The sequence below is a fragment of the Zosterops lateralis genome (genome assembly GCF_965231275.1).
Source record: "Zosterops lateralis genome assembly, chromosome: 5".
In the NCBI taxonomy this organism is placed as follows: domain Eukaryota; kingdom Metazoa; phylum Chordata; class Aves; order Passeriformes; family Zosteropidae; genus Zosterops; species Zosterops lateralis.
Genome location: NC_139766.1, coordinates 12,272,951 through 12,294,852, shown reverse-complemented (window position 1 = coordinate 12,294,852; position 21,902 = coordinate 12,272,951). Strand labels below are relative to the sequence as shown.

Here is a 21,902-nt window from a genome sequence, read left to right as displayed (position 1 = left end):
AAATTCTGACTATGTCTCTTAAACTCTGTTTTCTAGTCGCTAGTGAAAAAAATGAGTTTCTAAATAGACCCTGAAGCCTCAAACCAATTTACTGTTATCTTCAGGAAAGTATTTCTATACACTCTTGAAAGTCTGGTTTAATCTTCCTTTACTCCCGGGCCCTGGGCAGAAGCTCTGAGAGGCTGTACAATCACTAGGATATAACTGGAGGTAAACACAACTTGATATAAGTGGGAGCTCCTAAGGTAGGGATCCGTAACTATTAATGTAATGCAAAGTCTCTTCTCATGTAAGCAGTCACAGTAGAAACAACAGATTTGTATAAGTTAGGGCTTCAGGATCAAGGAGCTCTAGATGCTCTGGGCCATATGCTGGTTTACACGTGTGCTACTTTAGATCACCACTATTCAATGTAAATATGCAGAAAAAATCAGACTCTATTAATTAGTATTCACAGAAAGCAGATGCAGAGACAGAGAGATGAATGTGGTATGAATAAATACTGTGGGAAGAAAACAATCTCTAGAACCATTTTTTTGTGTTTGTACTGAAAATGTATTTCTGTACTTGAATTTAAAATGAAGTCTATTATAAAAAAGATTTAATTGTGACAAGGTATATAATTATCTTCAAAGGTGTACATGCAAGAGAGGGAGGTTTGAGCTGAAATTCTGGACTTCAGTGTGTGGGAGGCCAACTCTGGACCTCACTACAGCTTTGTCAAGATCAGTAAGAGACTAGCACTCTGCATTGCATTCAAAAGAGGTGAAAAAAATCAAATCCACATGGTTTATTGGCACCATACGAACATTAAATAAGGTGACTTATTAGCAAATGTCCTAATTCCATGTATTCTCATGACAAGGATTCTCAAAATGCTTTCCATTTTATGGATCAGTTTCAAATGACTTCTCAACAGGATTTAGTCATTAATTTTAATTATGAACACAAGTCCATAGCCCATGCTACCTGACATAATTTAAAAAGAAATTAAAAGTCAGGAACTGTTTTAGCTGTATATGGAATGAATGCTATTCTGATTCATACCCGTTAAAGTTAAAAAATTAAGATATCCTTTCAGGAAGTCTACTTTGACTATGAAAATTAACTCTTCTTACTCTATGATCTCATGGAAACAGACAGGAACAATGCTCAATTCATACAATAATTGAATTGTACTATGGTCTCTTGTTATCACACTGTTTAGAAACAGCCATAGAAACAGAGTTAAACTGACTTAAGGGCCTCAACTACAAATGACAATAAAGGCATTACATATCCTTCACATAGCATTTGAAACTAAAAAAGTAATTTGCCATGACCTAACAGCTTTGCTAAGCCTTTTGTTTACCACTTTCTCAGATTTATTTCTTGGTTAAGAGATGTACATTTGGCTGAAAACAGAATGCTTCACATAGTATTTGAAGTATGTAGTGCTTAAGTAACTCCAGGAATGCATAGGAGAATTAATTTGCCAAACTGGTAAGCACTCACTATTGTTGTTCTGAAAACCTGCATCTGTCATTAATTCCTCTCACATGATTTATCACATATTTCTGGTTTGGATGACTACTGTCTATAGTAACTGCAATACATGCTCTTTATTTTCAGTGTAGAATGTTGCATGTCTAGCTTTAGATAGGCAGATTTCATTAATTGTAAAATAATCTAAAAAGAACATTAGTTTACCAGCTTAATTGATGTTAATATCTAAATTACATAGTAATTATGAAAAGAGAAATGGTTAAGATATGGCTTTGCAAAAGAAACCTAATCATTCATTCAGATACTGGAAACCAACATACACTTTCTTATCAATTTCTGGTGCATTTCAAAGCATGCCTCCTGGTCTAGTGCCCTACAGCTCCTCTTGCACACATGCCTGCCACCAGTAACTGCTTTTCTGTATCACATTTACAGGCTGCATTCAGTTATTCACATGCCACTTTGGAGACGTGTACATAAAGCATTGACAACGTCTTTAACAACAAAATAGTGCAAAAAGAAAAAAATGTACAGGTGCCATCCAACCACAAAGAAATATCAAAATGTGACAACAGTCAAGCAGAATAATGCAAGTCAACGAATCCAGCCCACGCTGCTTTATGATATATAAACTGATTATCTGTTAAAGACTGGTGGTCACTCAAGACAAGGGGCCAGCCTCCATCCAACAGCCTGTCCTGCAGGAACCACTGCCCTGCAGCAGTCTCTGCACAGACAGAGACCCACTCACCTCCAGAAGTGACTTCTTCAGAACTGGGCTGAGGAACATTGGCAGGACAGTGTGGGGAAGCTTGCATTGCTGCTGCCCTTGCTATACCTGTCCTGTGGAGAAATAGAGGACTTAATTTCCAGGGCTGTCAGACAGCACCTTCCACATCACAAGTGACGAAAAAAGGAATTAATTTGAAAATGCCTGATTTGAGAGAGTACATCTCGGGGTGTGGTGAAGAACCCCCAGTTCCTACAGAAGTATTTGGATTACTTTCATATCTTCCGTGGAGCTCCGTTTGCAGCAAGCTGGATTCTTTGGTTCATGAGCTGATGATGCTCTTGCCAGTTACCTATGTTGCAAGCTGAGATATGGTCATTGAGAACCAACATAACAAGATAGCCTAAATAAAATAATTAAGAAAATCGTATTTAAAATAATCTCTCAACTCTGACATGAACAAATAACCATCAAATGTTCTACCTCATTTTCAAAATGGCAGTTTTCTGCTCTTTATACATTTCCTTTACAGAAACCATTACTATATTAATTACCTAATAGAGGAACAGTTATTTTGCCTCTCCTGTCCAACATATTCCATAGAGGCAGTTTATTTTACTTCCACATAAATCTACATAGGATTACCACAAGAATCTATCCTAACAAAGACTTTTTCCTTTTTAAAGGAAAAAAGGAAACTTTCCACAGTTCTCCTGGTTTCCAGCTGGGATAACAGCTTTCGGCCACCAGTTTTTAGTATGACACATTCAAATGATTTGTATATCTCAAAGTGCAGTCCATTAGAGAGACAGAGACAAAAATAATTCTATCTGAAACACATGAATAAATCATTCTTTTGAGCATGGTGATGAATGCAATGTTTTTCAATTTCCAAACCAACTCTCCAAAGCCCTACTAAAACAAATGTGTTTGTTCCAAAAGTGCTCTCTGTATCTTTCAGGAGTACCAAGATGGGTTTTTTTGAGGAAATGTCAAGTCTAGACACCAAGGACTGGAAGCTAATGACCAACCACTTTATTCTGGTATGAGTGTGCACCGAATACTGATGTTCACAGGCAGGAACAATTTCCAATAATTAATTGGAAAAATATCAGCCTTCATTGCATTTGCTTAACTTTGGTCAACAGCAGTGTTAATCTTGCAAGTGAACTGAAAGACAAGACAAACCCTATACATGTGAGATTTATACATAATTCAGAACTGCTGAAAAAAATGGAAAGACAAGAAAAACATGATAATTATATGGCAGAACAACTCTACTAAGGAAAAAAAACCTAACCCAAAAAACCCACACAAACTTGTATTGCATCTATTACCTCAACTGAAGAGTAAATGTAGGGGTAAATAGAATTGCTCACTTCTTATTTGGACAAAATAGACTCATGCATCAATCACTTCCTTAACAAAATTCCATATAGCTGTTTTCTTCTTCTTTTTTTATCATTTATTTGCAACTGCATACTGTTTTTTCTCTAAAGTTCCCAGTTTCCAATATACTAACCCCTTCAAAGCAATGAAACAGTCTGTGTCTCTCAGAATCTGTTAATTGCAGTATAATTATAGCTGTCAATGAGCTATGACTATAAATAGACTTTGCCAAAATATTTGAAAGAAATCTCCAAGAGAAATAATAACGATTGGTCACATACATAGTAGCATATTTAATAAATCTGTATATCGAAATATAAAATAAGATACAAAAGGTTGGCTCAAATAAATAGAACTGATTCTGTGGTGGGTACTACAGTTCAATGTCCTCTTCACCTTCTAAGAAGGTGATTATTCTCAACATTAACAGGAATTTTAGTAAATCTGCTCCTTTTCTTCACGTGACAAAAACAATGAATATCAGAAAGAAGCAAAATGAAAAGAAGGTGACAACTTTGGGTTTTATGTGTTGCCTAAAGCCCTCTCAGAGTCAGCAAAAGGTCATGATACATGAATAATCTAGATATTACAGTAATAATACATTAATAGTACTGATTAGATCTCCAGAGAAAAGAATTTAAATACTTCAAAATTCTTGGCAATATCTTCTAATAATCATTGAAAGGACTAGAACTTTTAATACATTTACCCTCACTGAAATGCAAACTGGTGAATGCTAAAACTGTGGGGAGGGGAACCCCTACAATTGAAAGCAAGAGGTGAATTGGTCACAGTGTAGATTTTTGTTTCTGTACTTTATTAATCTACAAAGATATCCATGCCATGGTTTTCACACTTTGAGGGTACCATACATTTATTTCAAAAAAAACCCTTAAGTGTTCAAAAACTAACACCTTATGCATTAAAAGCTTTGAAGAGCCTTTCCTTTGCTTACATCATCCTCATTTTCTCCCCACAAATTACTGTTCTCCAGCCTCCTACAGTCTGCATTGACCTATGTACACCAATCACTTCAAGAGGCACTTGAACCATATGGGCTATTTCTAATAGGTAGGATCACTTTCACCATCTGGGAGAGAAATTCATGGAATAAAAATAGAAAGCAACTTTGTCTGAAGGAAGATACATTTCAGAGATTAGTCCAATTCAAATAGAAAGCTCTCCTATGACAGAAAGCACATGCTATTTTTAGGATAAATATGCATCCTGCCACCAAATCCAAGCTAGAATACCTCTTCTCCCTCCTTGTTTAAATCTAATGTAGAATCTATTGTGCATATAAGAACTCTAATGCAACTCTCAGACTGACTTATATCTCCACCAGAAACTTTCCTGTGAGTCCTACAGAAATCATGGTTTTTCTTCAGTTCATCTTCCCTTTGAAAAAATGAAAAAAAGCCACCTCTCAGTCTCCACATTTGGAAAAAGAAACGGTGACCAGTACATTGTGTGGGCCTTTACAGGAATGAATATCTGCATCTATGGCTGCAGCAGTGGATTCCCAAGGGACAACATTCAAGTGTGCTTGAACATAACCTTTTCCATTCCCTGCAGGTGTGAGAGGACTGTAGTCTCACCTGGGTGTCTCCAACAAACCTACTGCTGATGAAATAAAATAAAACCTTTTGTACCTACAGCTGAGTCATGACTGCATCACTGTTACAGAGCCCATACTTAAACCCCAGCATCAAGAAATTATACCGCTGGTACCTGAACTTTAATCCAGTCTCCACAGAAAAAGGAAAATGGCAGTTTCAATATACTACATGGTATGATTTTGCTAAGAACCTATGATTTTTTTAATGCAAGCTAAAAAGAATATTGATTTCTTTCAAGTCCACTGAGCACTAAATATAATTTTCCACCATTGCTATTTGAGATATCAGATAAAAATGCCATCTTTCTTACTAAGAAAAGAATCAACAAGTCTTTTTTGAAGCAGAAATGCCTAAAGCTATTTGGTATATTTCAAAAAATCTTGGCAGCTGGTGATAGACAAAAATGTGATGGTAGCTTATTCATGAAAAAGCTCACAGAAAATTCACTCTAGTGACAGCCAAGCTGTATGTTCTGTATGTTCACTGTGCACTGTGGAGTGCAAGACATCTAAAACAATCTAAAATATCTACAGTGATAACTAACATTACAAATTCAGTGCTTCACCTCCAAGTTACAAACTAAGGGAAAGCAAGAAATGGGGAAAAAAAATCTATATGGACTCTGAGTAACTTCAGGAGGTTCAGCAAGAAATGCAAAGTTCTGCACTTGGAGCAGAAGAGCTCCAGCTATCTGGCTGAAAAGCAACTGTCTGGAAAGGACCTGTGGTCATCCTGGATGCTAGGCCATGTATGAGCCAACGGTGGCTGGACATCAGCAAACCACATGCTGGCCCAGCACTAGGAAGAAAAAGGCCAGAAGAAAGGGGAATCACACTCCACTCACACCTGATGGGGCTACATGTTGAGTAGTGCTACATGTTGATCAGTGAGTAAGAGTTCAGTGCTCTTCCACAAGTGACTGAACCAGGTTATGACAAAGTTAACCACTTCTTAAAGACTGATTAATTGGAGCCAGTAATTGTGTATGTGGCACACAATTTTTCTTCTAAAAAACGCAAGTGCGCAAATTCTTCAGCCAGTTTGCTCCTTTACAGTGGGTTAATCTTTCAGGTTTGTCCTCAACTACAGAAAGACTCCTCATCAGCTTAAGTGTTGACCTAAATGTTCTGCACAGAGCTCAAAAACCCTTCTGTGTAATAATGACACCGTGAGCTTCCTGGAATCTGTCTAAGCATAGTTTAGGAGGATAATACGAACCTAACAAATTAGCACAAACCCAAATGGGCAAATGAAGAGAAAAAAATTACTGTTTTCTTAAGACATACATTTTTAAAGTTCTGGTAGACACAACCCTAAAAAGCATCTGTAACAAAGAAAAATTATTTAAGGGCTAAAACTATGTTACTGACATTCATGAAATATCCAGTAATTTTTTTTGAGAGAGACTTAATTATACCTTTCATACTACTCATGCATTAAAAGAACTTTTGGTTAGCATTAATTTGAATTCTATTGCCACATAAATTAATACAACTTAGACACATTTATCAGCCCTTTAAATAACAAAGTGATGTGTCCAGGCAGCATATTCTTGAAAAGGAGAAAAAGACATACAATTAAAACCTGAACTGCAATTACTTTACATTTCAGAAAGTTAAAAAGTAGCCTGGAGCAAATTACCTCCTAGAGAAAATCTGGAGAGCAGTTTTGCTTCAAGCAAAGACTTAACAGTATTTAAAAGAAAACAATATGCAGCATGAGTAAATCATATAGCAGACAAAAAAGTCAAAGAAAAATAAATGGGTTATACTCAAGTTAGTATAAATCCGAATGCATTAAGCTCCTAAGGAAACTTGCAAAGACAGTATTAAGGTCACAGTACTCAACTGGATAATTTTAACCCTGATTTTAACCTTAAATTTAATAAATCATATTATGCATGGGAATTTCCAAGTAGATTTCCTAATTCATTATGCAAATGAACAAAATGATAACTCTAAATAGCTATAGTAGCTAGAGAAAATCTGTTCTTTTGGTTAAAGGACAGCATATGGTTTACTGATGAACAGAATTGCAGTAAACCCTAATAAAACTAACAAATCCACATAATTTTAGCCTTCAGAAATTTTTGTGCTAAACTGCAGAATGTACTTACATTTCCTGACAGTAGTAGGAAAATATAAGCTTTGTAGATTCTAACAATTCTGAATACGGTAGATTGAGTTCAGCCACATTTTCACCTTTACCTACTGCTGTCCTAAAGAACAGAGACAGCAATGGTATTGAATCTCTGAAGATTCAGCCACTTGAAATTTCCAGAAAGGTTTTTGTGAGCACTGAGATAAACTCTTTAAAAGAAGGCTCTTCCAGTACCAGGGGTTATGAACTACATCCCCACACTAAACAACATAGTACTGAAGACAAAAGCAACTAAGGTTACTGTTGAAAGTATTTAGAACAAATAGATAAAGAGATTAAGACAGATTAATAGACATATAGATGCAGAATAGATGTAGAGGTGAGACACTAGAACAGGTTGCCCAGAGAAGCTGTGTATCTTCCTTGAAACTGTTCAAGGCCAGCTTGGATGGGGCTTTGAGCAACCTGGTCTAGCAGAAGGTGTCTTTAAGGTCTTTTCCAACCCAAGCCATTGTATAATTCTGTAAGATTAAAATCATGACTCAAAGCACAGAAAAACATGTGGTTTGTATATAGATTTTTTTTTCTGAACTTACAGTATGTACATAGAGAACAGCCATACAAAACTATGCACCTGGATCCAACCCTGCTCCAGCCAGTGGCAGGTTCTCAGCAGACTTCATTAGATATTAAACCACACAAAGGCTGTTAACAGCTCGTCAGGATTTTAAAGATGATGTTGCTGTTTAATAGAAATATGTACAGTAACCTTGGCGTCCTAAAAAACCCTAGGTAGTGCATTTGCAGTTTTTTAAAACTTACCAGAGTAAAAAAATAAAATTAAAATAAAATAAAAAATTCTATTATTCAGTCACTACCATTTCTATAGCAGAATGGCATGAAAGCCTGAATTGTTAATGGTTAGTGACTCAAACAATCAGCCATTGGCACTAGCAGTGGGTGCTTTGCTGAGGTTGGCTGTGCAAGGCCACAGCCCAGGTGCAGAAGGGCTGAGCACCCTCCAGCAGAGGCTACAAGCTGGGGTTTGAGCCATGTGAGGGAGAAGGCAGGTAAGAAGCAGACCCTGCAGAGGTGGGATAATGCTTTTTATTACCCTTAGATAACAGGCTCAGTTGTACAACTTCTCCCTGGGGAAGAACAAGGCATTCACACACAGGCCTGAAGGTTTTCATTCCTTCTGATGGGGCACAACTGGCTCAACCACACTGGTATGAGAGGCAATTGTCAGGTTTTAGAAGGTGTCATAAACCATTAAAGACCTCCAGAGTGCCCCCTGACAAATTTTGGGGGCTTTCCCAAAATTCCTCACCAGAGGACTGCACACAATCCACAGTGTTACATCAGACAGTGTAAAACTGACCCCCCAGTAAGTGAGGAGGTGTCTGACATAAACCTGAACATTTATTAACATTGAACTTTGTGCTTTGGGGGCTTCCAGCTTCTTCCCAGCTGATCAAGATGGAGATCATCACTTCAACCAACAGACACCAAATAATAACAATCAAGTCTCCTTGCTAGATGAGTGGTGATATCTTTCCTCTCCACTATCTATTATCCTTTTCTTCTCATTCTTTCTTTCCCTTATGTATTTTCTGAAGGGGTATCTTTATACTTTTGTACTGTTACATTACTACAGATAGATAATAACCAAAATGGCTACATACCTCCTCTTTCCATGGCAAACACTTTATTCTAAAATAATCCCTACATAAATATATATTAGATAGATAGATAGATAGATAGTCATTCAGTGTCATTTCATTCTAATCTGCCACAAGAGATCTATTAACAAGAACCACAGCCACCCTCGCCTTCAGGTGTGAGTCAAATATATATATAAAACAAATAAAAAAGGGAAAACGCCATTAGCTTCTCCCTTATGATAACATGGTAAAATCCTGACCCTGTCCTTTAACCAGGTCTGTTGATACTAACATATTTAACTGGGACCTTAACCAAGAAGGCCACCAGACCCTCCCCAAAAAATTGCTTTTCAGTAAAATGATGCAGAAGAAGGGACTCTTCCAATTTAAAAAAGACCTTCCCCCTGCACCTGAGGGTCATCAACAGATCAATTAATCAGGTCCAAGATGATTTTGAGTCACACCTGTGTCCTTTAATGACAGTAAAAGTGGTACTAAGTGACACTTCCAGTCTTGCCCTTACAAGATTCAATGGATACACATACAAATAGCAGAAAGAATTTGGCAAAGAATGCCAAATGAGTTGTGGTTTTGGCTGGACTTCTTTTGTGGTTTTTGGTTTGTTTTTTTTTTTAATAAAGATTCCTGGAACTCATTCAGTAGCAAGTACTGGAGATAAAAGCCAAGTATCACTACAATCAAGTCAAGCAGCAAATGGAAAGGGAATAATTGTAGTCAAGGAAGGAATTCTGTGTCCTTATTTCTCTCCCCAGCAGTGCTTGGATCTACATATTCTTGATGTCTCTGAAGTCTGAGCAGGGAGTATCACTTCCAGAGAGAGAAATTCTGAGAATTTAAAGCTTTAGGGTCCTGCTTGAACAGAGATGGAACAGTTGCCTTCTGGCAGGAATTAAAGCTGGCATGGAAATTTCACAAAAGGAATTAAAAGATGCTCTGGAAAGTGGCCAAAAGGAAATCAAAGGAACTTTAGCAGTATGAAGACACATACCAGAAGTACATGAAAAGGAACTTCAAGACAGATCATTAGGTTTAAGAGTTAAGGTTACCCATCTGTTCTGGGTACCCAGAAGGCTGTGTGAACCAGGGGAAAATTTTAATTATTCCTGTGAGATATTTAGTCCAAAAAAATTCATGCTCTCTTACATAATTTCCAGTCTTGACCACATGTCAGACATCTAGGAGAACAGATTTATTTTAGATTCAGCCCAAATTCTGAACTAAAAGAACTGATCAATGTAGCCTTCTTCCAGTTCTTCAAGTGTGGTATGTTACTAGATCTGAGAATCAGACTGGGGAAAAAAGAAGATCTGATAGCCAGTCTGACAGCTATCTGTGAGTTAAAAGACCTTAAATACAGATAATCTATAGCTCATGCTTTATATTACATTTATTGTTGTAAATATCTGATATAGGCATGAGCAATCAGTTATTTTACAGAAACACAACAAAAAAAGTCCAGTTTTTAAAGCAGCTAGTTTTGAAAACAGAAATGGAAATCCATGGAAATGATCTGGGTAGTCCCAGAGCTGAAGGGACGAGCTCTGGGGACTTTGATTTGTAGAAATGCTAAAGGGAACTGTTGGACTACTGCTTTTAAGAACTATTATGATGAACAGGTGTTTGACCCCATCTCTACTTTAGCCAAATGTGCTACTATTGAACTCTGTCAATAAACTCTGATCATCCTTCCATCTATAGAAGCAGGTTTTGAAAAATAAAACTGAAAAAAGGAAAAACTTTCTGTGCTTCATCAGAAGGTTTCTCAGCAGGGCACAAAACAAGGAATAGAAAAAAAAAATATTCTTTACATAAACTCACAAGAACCACCTTTTACAAGCTAAAACACAAGACTTCAACAAGTTCCTTGTTTAAGATGTTTAAACTAGTGAAGTTAGTGTTTTCATGTGAAAAAAATTGTGCTCAAGTTCACTTGAACTGTGCAGCAGCTTTCCTAGTGTCACATTCCACCTATAATGGCATGTCCTAGTTAAAATGTTTAGGTATCTCTTGCTGTCACATGTAGTCAAATCTCATCTAACTACTTGAATTTATTTTAAACTTGCAGGTATTAACACTATTTCCCTAATATATCTTGCCTTGCAAAATCCTGTGGGGTTTCACTTACACAATAAAATCTCGGATTCTGAAGTCACAATTTCTGGACTGCAGTGCAAAACCACCAAAGGCAAAGAATAGGAGACTCTGGTAAACTCCTTTATTCCTTTTCTCAATTTCAATTATTTGGATTCTATTGTTGTGCTAGAGTAGTCTGTGGCCACATGCACAAATTTCTCAATGGAGATTCTTGGATCAAATGTGACTTAGCAGGAGGGACATTAAGGGTTTGAAATATTTGCAGCATTTCAGAAAAGGAGACTGCCAAACTGAGCAATTTTTAAAGAAAACTGTGTAAATTCAACTGCTGACAATAAAACGACTGAGTTTGGTCATTAAAATGTAAAATATAGGAATAGCTTCCTGAGCTAACTTCAATATAGCTACATCCATCAAGTCTCATCTGTAATAACCAGACTGGTGTTTGCTCTGTGGAGTCCAAATTGCTAATTCTTCCCATTTACAACAACTCCCTGGCTTTCAGGAACAAAAATAATTTTCTGTCTAAATATACTTACACTTAACAATCAGAAATGAATCCCTCTGCAAACAACTCCCCACACTGGCAATCGCCTTTGTTAGTAATTATTTATAGTGCAGAAGCATCCAAGCTTTCTTCTTTCACATTTAACATTACTACTATTACTACCATTTCCCAAGTACATCCAGGATTGCTGTCAGATACTTTTCCAATATACTTAGAGTTTGTATTTCCTCCCTTCCTTCTACTGTGCATAAATACTGCAAAAGCCTTATAACAAGGTGGTTTTGAAGGAGCACAGCAGCAAGTTCCACCACCCTGCCCAAACTGGTGCAAACCAAGCAGGTCACAGGGAGCTGCAATGGGACTCTGGAGACAGATGGCAACTTTGCACCAGCAGAAGACAGCACTGCCCAAGGCGCCCTGTGCTCTCAGGGGTGGGCAGCTGTGGTGGTTCCCTCCCTGCCAGCAAGGGACAAATGTAAACCAGGCCAAGTTTGCTGACATTTTCTGAAGAAGCCTGTGTTGGTGGGCTAACCAGAGCCTCTTCCACTCTGCTCTGATACTTCCCATGTGATGGGAGTGGCTCCAGCACCAACAGGGAAGGGAAGATGGGCATTCCAGGATACAGATTCCTCTGGAGAATGGGCAATTTGCTGACAATAATGGCATCCATGTCAATTTCAAACCAAATAACCAATTTTAAATGCCCTGAAATTAATTTTAAGGTATGAAAAAGTAAAATATATTTTCAATATAACAATTTTAAACAAAAAACTGGGAAAAATCAACACAACAAAGAGCTGGTTTTTCACACTCTGTACAAATCACATTCAGCAGTAATTTCTGCACCACAGTTCAAAGTTAAGGCAAAAAAAAAAACTGTTACTTGGATGTCACATGAATTCTTGCAACTAGCAAATCTTGAAGTTTTAATATAATTGGGTGATTTGCAATATCATAACTGCTAACAGATGCAACTTATTTGTTTTAAAACTAGCACCTGTTGTAACATTTACATAGTAACACAGAAGGCCTGTGCTCTAGTTTCCTCTGAATTTTTTTTTGAAATGCAATTGGAAGCACAGAAATGTCTACTCTATGCAAGTAAGGACACGCTTAACCATGGAAAATAAAATCCATGTTCAAGGAAACAGTTTTTCAGAAAGCTGCAGCTCATCATCACCACAGAGGAAAATCAGAAATTCAAGGGCACTGCTTCTCACACCATGGTGTAAGTGAAGTTTTGCTCCAGCCACAGACAAGTCTCAGTCCCCTGACCACTGCTGTCACACAAAGATCAAAACAGTCTGTGAGCCATATGGGACCTGAAGGACAGTGCCCTACATACCACCTCTTACTGTCTCCCAGTGCTGAAATTTTTCCATAGCCATTCCAGGACTTCTGGATTCACATTTCAAGCATAGCAGCTGGCAGGAATACAAACAAATCAGAAACATGCAGTAGCAGTCATTCACAAAACTTCTGTAACTTGTGTTACAGTGCACACAATATGCACAAAATTATATCCATATTGTACCTGAGCAATGAGAATAAGCATCACCCATATGACTTTACTTGACTCTTAGTAGGGCATTCCAGGAAATTCTGTAAGATGTAATAATTTACACCTACCTATTTCAAAGAGACTGCATATGAGAATTCTGCTTTGAGCTTCACTGCTGATTAAAGAGAATATACTTGACCTAAATCTTCCATTCAAAAGAAGACTACAGAATACACATCTGACTTCATCTTGTACTGGTTATTCCCATATCACAGATCTGCATGCAGCAATAAAAGATAGCAAATCAAGCAGGGTGTTAAATTAACATGCAGCATGACAAAGAGTCCCATGTGCCACCTTGGCAGTCAATTCAGGCCTACACTCACCAGTCCACTTGTTGCCCTATTTGTTGAATTTTTCTAATTTATTATTATTATTATTGAATTTATTAGTTGAAATTTTCTTTTTATCATAACACAATGTAGAAATAAAGACATTTGATCAGAAAATATTTATGAAACAATAACAGACAGATCCTGATTTACAGCTATACACTTACTAAAGACCTCGTGCTATGTTCTATCATAAATTGAAAACAACATGATTTTTTTTTGACTGGCTGAAAGTTTAGAAATAAATTATTGATAATTGGTGACCAGCTCATTGCTTGAAAAATGTTTTTAGTTTCTATTTGAAATGTTCATTTAACATCTTAGAATAAGGAGAAATAGTATGGAGTAATTAAAAACTGAGACAAGGAAATAAACAATAATTTACTTTTAATTCAACTCTAATGATCTTTATTTCTACTAGAAACTAGCCCAGAAACTGGTAGAGCATGTTATGGCTGTCTTTATGCAAACAGTACTACCACATGCAGCATTAACCTCAGAATTTACAAATTATGTTATTTTCTACAGTCACTATTTACAGTCACTATTTGCAACACCTGAGTCACAAGAACAACAAAAGCACTGCAAACAGGAAGAATATGGCAACAGTAACTAAGTTCTAATCAGACTTGAGTTGAACTAGAGAATAATAGAGCAACTCTCAGTCTTTTACTTTCTTCTGTGTTCTAAGTAAAACACATGAATGTCATTGTAACACAGATGTTTGCATCCTTTTCTTCTCTTTTTTGTAACAGATGGATCATTGAATATGAAAGAAACAAACACTGCTATATTTAACACTACAGATCCCAAACCCTGTCATATTAATAATTCACAAAAGTCACTGAACTGCACGGCATGTCGTGCTGAGATTTTATTAGGAACCAAATCTCTTAATGTACATTTTTATTATTTGTCTTTCACTGGCAAAACACAGTCTGTTTTTATTTGCATTAAAATAATAATAAAAACAGGAACAAGAGCTTTACAGCAAGGTGACATTCCTGAGAAACGGAACTCTTTTACCATATATAGGCTGCTTTGCTCAGTGGGGCTTTTGTTCTTGGTAAAGAATTGGGAAACTTTCACCAGGATGCAGTAAAATAGACCACATTCATGACTAAGGGCAAACTTAGCATTAACCTAAGAACTCTGGAAGTAGTTGGTCAGGAAGTGCCCCAACGTGGGTAGAAGTTTACTTAAAACCCTTTCTTGTTTAAAATATCCTAAAAGTCCCCATAATAATTTTATCTAATTTTCTGAGATTATTACCTTTCCCTGGCCACAGGGACATTAGCCTGAAATTACACTGAGATTAGGCAGCGAATACTTTGTGTTCTCTTAGCATACAATCCTTGAGACAAAGCCTCTCTATGGTGATTAAATAAATTATGGATGGAAAGTTTCAAGGATACAACTAGCAATGATGTTGTAACACAACGTAAACAGTAAGGATGGATTACCTTTTTATGGCTATAATAGAAGATAGTCAGCTCTTCTTCATTATAAAATATTCAGTGTTATTGTATAGTGTTTCACATTTTAAACTGATGCAAGAACAACATCTACCATTATTTAAATTCACCATTTAAATATATGATGTATTGCTGAAATGCCTGAGGTTTGCATGTGAAACATACAGAAAACATACTGCTAAGTACAGTTATCATAATGATACACACACTAAATAAACAGCTCCCATGGTGAACAATGACACTGACTCTACCTGCACAATGTTGTTTAGTTTTACATCACTCAATACTTTTAAACTGTCAGCTTCAATTAGAAAAAAATCTGGCAGAGACAGCGAGCTTGCATGGATCATATTTCTATGCCCACGTTTTACCTTACACACACATTGCACAGTTCATGTCCTGAACTTCGGTTTTTAAGGCTTCTATGTAGCTCAATCTATTACATATAACAGTTATACAGTTAAATATACTATAAACATTTCTATTTATAATGTTTATAGTCTGCTGGCACCTGAAAAAGCTCCAGATTGGTACAAGTATGTTCCTTTTCAGCTCCTTGTTGTCACTGCCATGAAAGGAGCTCGGCTTTAACAAATATTCTAGATGGTTCTTTTCTTTTGTTAATACATCTTATTCACTTCTCCAGGACCTCTAGCACTATACAGCAACAAAATACATCCATTATTTAGATAGTGAGAGCAAGATCATCTGCTGATTACATATGCATGCAAAGAGAGCCAAGGTTGCCATCAGTCCCTAAGGGCAACCCACCAAAACCACTGATCCAGCATCAGAGATTTATTCCTCTGCAAGCAGGAAGATTGCAGCCCAGCCTAATCACACTTGGTAAAGCTTTAAAGGGTACATGTGACACTGGTGATTAACTGTCATGTGGAGAACATGACATTAAATGAAGATCCAAACCAAGTTAACTCCATGCCTTTGAAATGTGTCCTGCAGCTCAGAGTGGCTTGAAGTGCCCTTTAGGATGATCTAACAACCAGTCATTAAAACTAACCTCGTCCTTGAAAAGAGGCAGGTCTTTTGAGGAGAGGCAGTAACAAGTTAACACTAACATGCTCCTGTTTTTTGGGAATGCTGGGAACAGCAAACTCCAAAGTCCCAGCCTAGGATCGGCCATCCTAATCCCAGTTCTGATTTATGATTTCTTCATCAAGTACATTTGGCATGCAAAATAGAGACAACGTTATCTGGGCCTAACAATTGTAGTATGAATGGAGTACTTTGAACATGTAGCTGGTACTGCATCACGACAAACACTGCTGACAGTATAATTCATTCTGGCTAAATCTATACTGCCTTTTCTGGGCTTGTTGGAGTGAATTGGTGGCCCATGTCACCCATACAGACATTGCCTTAAATATCTGTGCTGTGCAGAGCCAAGCTTCAAGCAGTACCCATGTTTGATTTTCCTGGATGCTGAACCGCATATCCAGCTGCAGGTTTGAGTGAGTGAGCAAACTGCAGCACAAGGCAGCGTGACAGCAACGCTCCAGCTCTGCCTCCATGCCTTCACCCAACTAAGCTGCATGAATAAAGATTACAAAGTCAGCAACATCACTTGGATGGAATAAACCTTATTAATCCAAATCTTCAAGGCTACCCACAACACTCATCTGAATATCACTGTGAATAAAAGAACCAAATCCATGCACAGAAAGACATAACTATATCCTGTTTAACAAGGGGCAGAGTTACGCTTTAACAAGGTTTACCCCTATTCACACTCGACTTGAGGAAAAAAATAAATAATACAAGCAACTAGACTAAGAATGAGCAATAATTTCCATGGTAATTCTAAAACTGTTTCTAAATGAGTTCTGTAAAAAGATTTAAATCAACAATATTCACAACATAAATCCTGAATTGCTGGAGGTTGAGAGGAAGAGTTACCTTGTGTACTTTTCTTTATAAGGAGAAATCAGTACACTAGACTTACCAATGGTGAGGCTGAGCCAGCAGAGTGGTACTTGTTTGCTATATTCATCCAATTAATACCTCAGGTATTAAGGTCTAATTCAAATTATATTTGAGATTCATATTTTATGAAAGAAAAGCTCATAAATATATTTCTTTTTGGCAGATGAAAACTGAATATTTTCTCTAATTCTGATTAGTGAAGAAGATAGATACTGCCTTCTTTTGTTAAGGCAAAAAAAAAAAAAGCTCCAAAATACATTTTTGTTATCTGCAGAGGACTTTTCTTTAAAATCATTAAGAAAAAAAGGGTTCCTTTATCCTCTATAATAAACATTTCACATGGTTATGATTCAATATGTTTTACACTGCACTGCTAATTCTCATTATTCTTCAAATATCATATTTGAGGACATTAATACGCCATTAACACGATTAACTTTTTCACAGAAGTTAATCCATATGGAACCAAATGGCACAGTTTGGCCATGTAAATGACTAGATAGTGCAGGTCACCTTCTGCCCCACTGCACCAGTGGAACTCTGCTAGCTCCACTTGCATTTGCAAGCCTAGACAAGGGAGGAACCTGTGTCTCTCCAGAAACTGGAAGTATAAACATCTTTTTATTCCTTCCCAAACCAGAGATATTCCATAAAAAGGCAGGGATCAATTCATATGCTAGACTTGTCTGCATGCAACCTGCAACATGCCTTCATCTGCCAGAGAAGCATTTCTCCAAATAAATTAGGGATCATGCAGGTGAAACACATCCTTTAACACAGTTTGGCAAGAATAGTGAATTTTGTTCATTATTTCTGTTAATTGTTAAATCAGTAAAATACAGAGTAGCTGAATTCACCTGGCAGTTGAGTAAGAAAGTGGCACCATTGAGTCCTGCAACTTTTTACTCCTATCAGGAATACAGCAACCAAACCAGGGAATTCATTGTTCCAAATCAGACTCTGTGTGGCTGATCCCAAAGCCCTGAGATAGCCAGGTGTATCAGCAGTCCTGTCAGTTTTACCATTAATCTTAAGTACAGGTAACATCAAGGGAACTCTAGGACTGAAGGACATCCTCTGCCCACTAAAGCACAGAAGCCTCTTTTATCCCCCTTCCCCCAAACCACAATTTTCTTGCCCTCTCCCCAACAGACTCTGTCTGTACAGTAATGAAGGATCATGTTTCTCCCATCCAACCCATCTTCTCTTCCCGTGCCTCTCCTCTCTCCTCAGTGCTCCTACAGTTGCTGTGGAAATAACACATTTTACTGACCCAACACCTCCTGGGCAGCTGGTTCCCACAGCTGTGGTGCAAAAGGCAATTAAGATAAAACACAGCTCCGCAATGAATCACAAGCCTGAACAGATCTCGGAGGTCATCTAGTCCATTCCTCTGCCCCTCGGGAGGCTCAGCTATCCCCATGTCATTTCTTACAGACATCTATGTCACCTGCTTTTAAAAACTTCAGAGATAAAAATTACACAAGCTCCCTAGGCAATATATCCCAGTGTTTCACCACCTTTGCAAAGAAGTTCAATCTTGCCTCACAGCTCATATTTTCTAAGCCTCACATCTTTTTTCTCTCTTTCTTTACAAGTCTTACCAGATCTTTTCTATTTTCCTCACACAAATAACTCAAATTAAAGCAGTTTGCTTCAAAAACTACTTTTGAAAGTGATCATTGAAAAATTTACTGTATACTGCAGCTGGAATGAAATCACCTTTTTCCATTGTGGAACCATAACACAATTTTAAAGACTTCAAATTACAAAATTATTCATGTTCTGCTTGTTTTAATGCCATATTATAGTTGTGCATATGCAACAGGAAAAACCAGGTTGTCACTGTTGCCATATATGTGTCTGTAATGCCTATTACCAGAAACAGTATAACAACAAATCAACAAATTGTTTAGATTTAAAAAACAATTTTCCATATTCAAGGTAAAGCCACATTTGTTACAGATAATCCCAATGTCAGAAAATTATGACCTATCAAAGAGATGAAATTTGACTTTGCTCAAGCAAGCAGTTTTTTTAGGAACACATTCAGTCCACTAGTGAGAGCTGAGCAAATCAGTTTTGGTTCACAGCTTTCCTATACCCTGAATTCATATGTCATCTGACTGTTTGGGCTTTTTTAAATCAGTGAAAAAGTAAAACAGGAAGAGAAGTAAAGCCATGCTATAGTTAACCCACATCTTCATGATTATTGCTGGCTTTGCTTTTTCCTCAGTGAATAGTTAGAGGAAGAAAGTACATATAAGGGTTAGAAATACTTCCTTTTGTAACTCAATTTAGTCTGCTGCATGGAATAGCAAGGACAGAGGACACAACTTACCAAGATTTTAATACTCTGAAAATGAGATAAAATTTTGGTTATTCACGAACAACAATGAATTGGTAACTTCTCTAATACACTGGACACATAAAGCATTTCTTCATTTTAAACAGTGGATTATGAAAGCCAAAGAAAAACTTGGATAGGACCCCAAAGAAGTATAATAAAGTAACACATTATTGCCTTTCCATTGTTGCTACATACTGCATTTAACATGTCACAGAACCAAATACAAGGCCTGTGAAAGGAATACAGGCCTTTACAGATGAGAAAGTTCTTTTATGGAGCCAAATCTTTAAACAAAAAAATACAAAATCCCACAGAAGAACAAACAAAGCATGTTTCAAGCATCAGTTTAACTAATGTATTCATTATGCATTTTAAACAAAGTGTATCAATGAGAAATTAAAATTCGTGATGCTCCTCTTTGAGCTGAAGGTCTCCTTGGAAAAATTTCACAGACAAATCCATTCCCTCATGATTTCCAAGATCTTCTAGAAGGTGTGGCAATGTCAGATATAACAGATGTGAAGAATTCTATTATGCCTGACAAACTCTGCATTCCCAACAAGAGTTACACTAGTCTGAGATGAAAAACTAACATTTTGCTACTGAAGATTTCAAGAACAGATGCCAACATATTTCATGATGACTTCTGATCACAAGAAAAATATAATACAGGTCAGCACTGATATTCAAATTGTATTTTTACCCATTTTAGACAAGCCCCTGCTTGTGCAATGACAGAAGAACATTCAGTCCTTATGATCCAAGTATCAAGTGAAGATAAAATGTATGAAAAATCTAACACTTGCCCCAGCAGTGTTACAAAAAATACTAAAAATCTCCATCTAATTTTTAGAATGCTCATGACATATAAGAGAGGGGAATAAGGATTTGCAAAATCCACATGGAATTACTTTCCTCAGATTACAAAACAGAGAGACTTGAACATTCAATTTCAACATAGCTGCACATCTGAAATTCACCATGTATCAAGAACACTGCAGTAATTATACTGTACATTTTGCAGAATCCAAGGCATGAATTTACAAATTTAAACAAAGTTTCTTCAAACAGGTGACCACATTCAAAACATCAATCATCATTCTGAAAAAAGACATTAACCGAAACTTCAAAACAAATTTGAAAATGCACCAAAACACGAAGCAGAGTGCAAAGAATGTCCTAGAGGCAAGATTAGCAAGCAATTACACCAGTCACTGCTAACAGTTACAGTAAACAGCATTTTTAACTTTTCTTCAGAAAAATCTGCCTTGTGATCCCAGTATGACAAAATCATCCTAATGATTTCTCCAATCTAAAACAATCCAAATCATCAATAATCAAGGGAGCATCAGCTGATCACGTTTCAGGATGCAGCATGGGAGGATTAAGTGACTGAGCATTGATCAAATGACGACAGAATCTGGAGACTGTGTCTCAAGGAGTATTGGTTGACCCTGATGTTAAGTATGTTCATATTATATAAGCCTACACCAAGTTACTGTTTCTGCTGCTGAAAAGTGCTGTTAAAACTGCACATACAAATATATTTGCAAAGTCAAGCACCTATAAATACATTTCTCATTTCAATCAATCTTAAAATGGCCTACTCTTAAAACAACTTTCTGGCAAGGAAATACAGACCAGTACCTGACCCAACCTTTTCATGATCTCAAGGTAAAGTCTCTCAGTATTTAATGTATGTCACCTGCAGGAAAATTCCTTTTTATGTAATAACCTGCAAGTCACTGAATGATTTAAAATGAAGGTGCCTTTTCTTTTCTCATGTACCTTGCACAGACACAGGGGATGGAAAGAAGGCAGCAGCATTTCAAAAGATGATACTTACATATCCCTTCTAAATGCCTTCTAAATGTATACAGTTCTCTAGGGAGCAATCAACTGAGCAATGTCTGTAATGCTCAGGATATAATTACCAAGATGAGATGCATAACCTTTATTACACCAGCAAACAGTTAACTTTACAGATTATTTCTCTTACTTCGGTGCTCTCAAACCTTTCTTTTTTTCTTTTTTTTTAAGTAATCAAGTGCTTCCAATCCTCTACATTGCAGCAACTGTGCATTCAATGCCAGGTGCTGCACACCTCACTAGCAGAAACTCAGCACAATGCCAGACCTTCTCCAGCCCGTGTAGTTTCATAGACTGCTGCAGCATGACAGAATATCTTTGGGATTTAGCAAATTCATACAGATTCTGTTGCTACATCCCACAGAAAAACGCCTTGAAATTCCCCCTGTTTAAAAAAAGAAAGAAATGAACAGCCTACATCTCCAAACATGACAGTGCATTCCTGGCACGGAATAGGCAATGCAAGTAGAGAAAAAATGACAGTATTTATGTTACCTTCAGTCACATAGTTGTGGTCTCGCAGAAAGCTGTGGTTAATTTTCCGTGTGTCCGTGTCCTCGCCCATTTACAGCAGGATTACTCAGCATGCCTATCCGCAGTGGACTGATAGCATCAGCAGAGGTCGTCACAAGAGCACCATCCATGCTGCCACTGCCTAGCAGAGGCGGGGAACACACCGGGCCACTGAGCACAGCATAATGACAGCTATTGAGGCAGCACGGATTGGGGGGGCGAATAACGAGCGGAAAAAAAAAAAAAAAAAA

At 37.2% G+C, this 21,902-nt stretch overlaps 1 protein-coding gene across 5 annotated transcripts in view; it reads right to left on the bottom strand.

Annotated features, from left to right (window-relative positions):
* The window catches only part of PPP2R2C (protein phosphatase 2 regulatory subunit Bgamma), a gene marked incomplete at its 5' end in the record, with an annotated part of 136,954 nt that extends 115,209 nt beyond the window's left edge, over positions 1-21,745 (bottom strand). Inside the window, 2 exons of one of the 5 annotated variants that reach the window (XM_083861630.1) lie at positions 2,237-2,328; positions 21,634-21,730. In XM_083861630.1, the coding sequence (XP_083717756.1) occupies positions 2,237-2,303 (67 nt within the window). Of the gene's footprint in view, positions 1-2,236; positions 2,329-12,955; positions 12,960-21,633 lie in introns of those variants that run through there. The other 4 variants (XM_083861633.1, XM_083861631.1, XM_083861632.1 and 1 more) reach the window with 4 other exon arrangements.
* Positions 21,746-21,902: the final 157 nt, after the last annotated feature.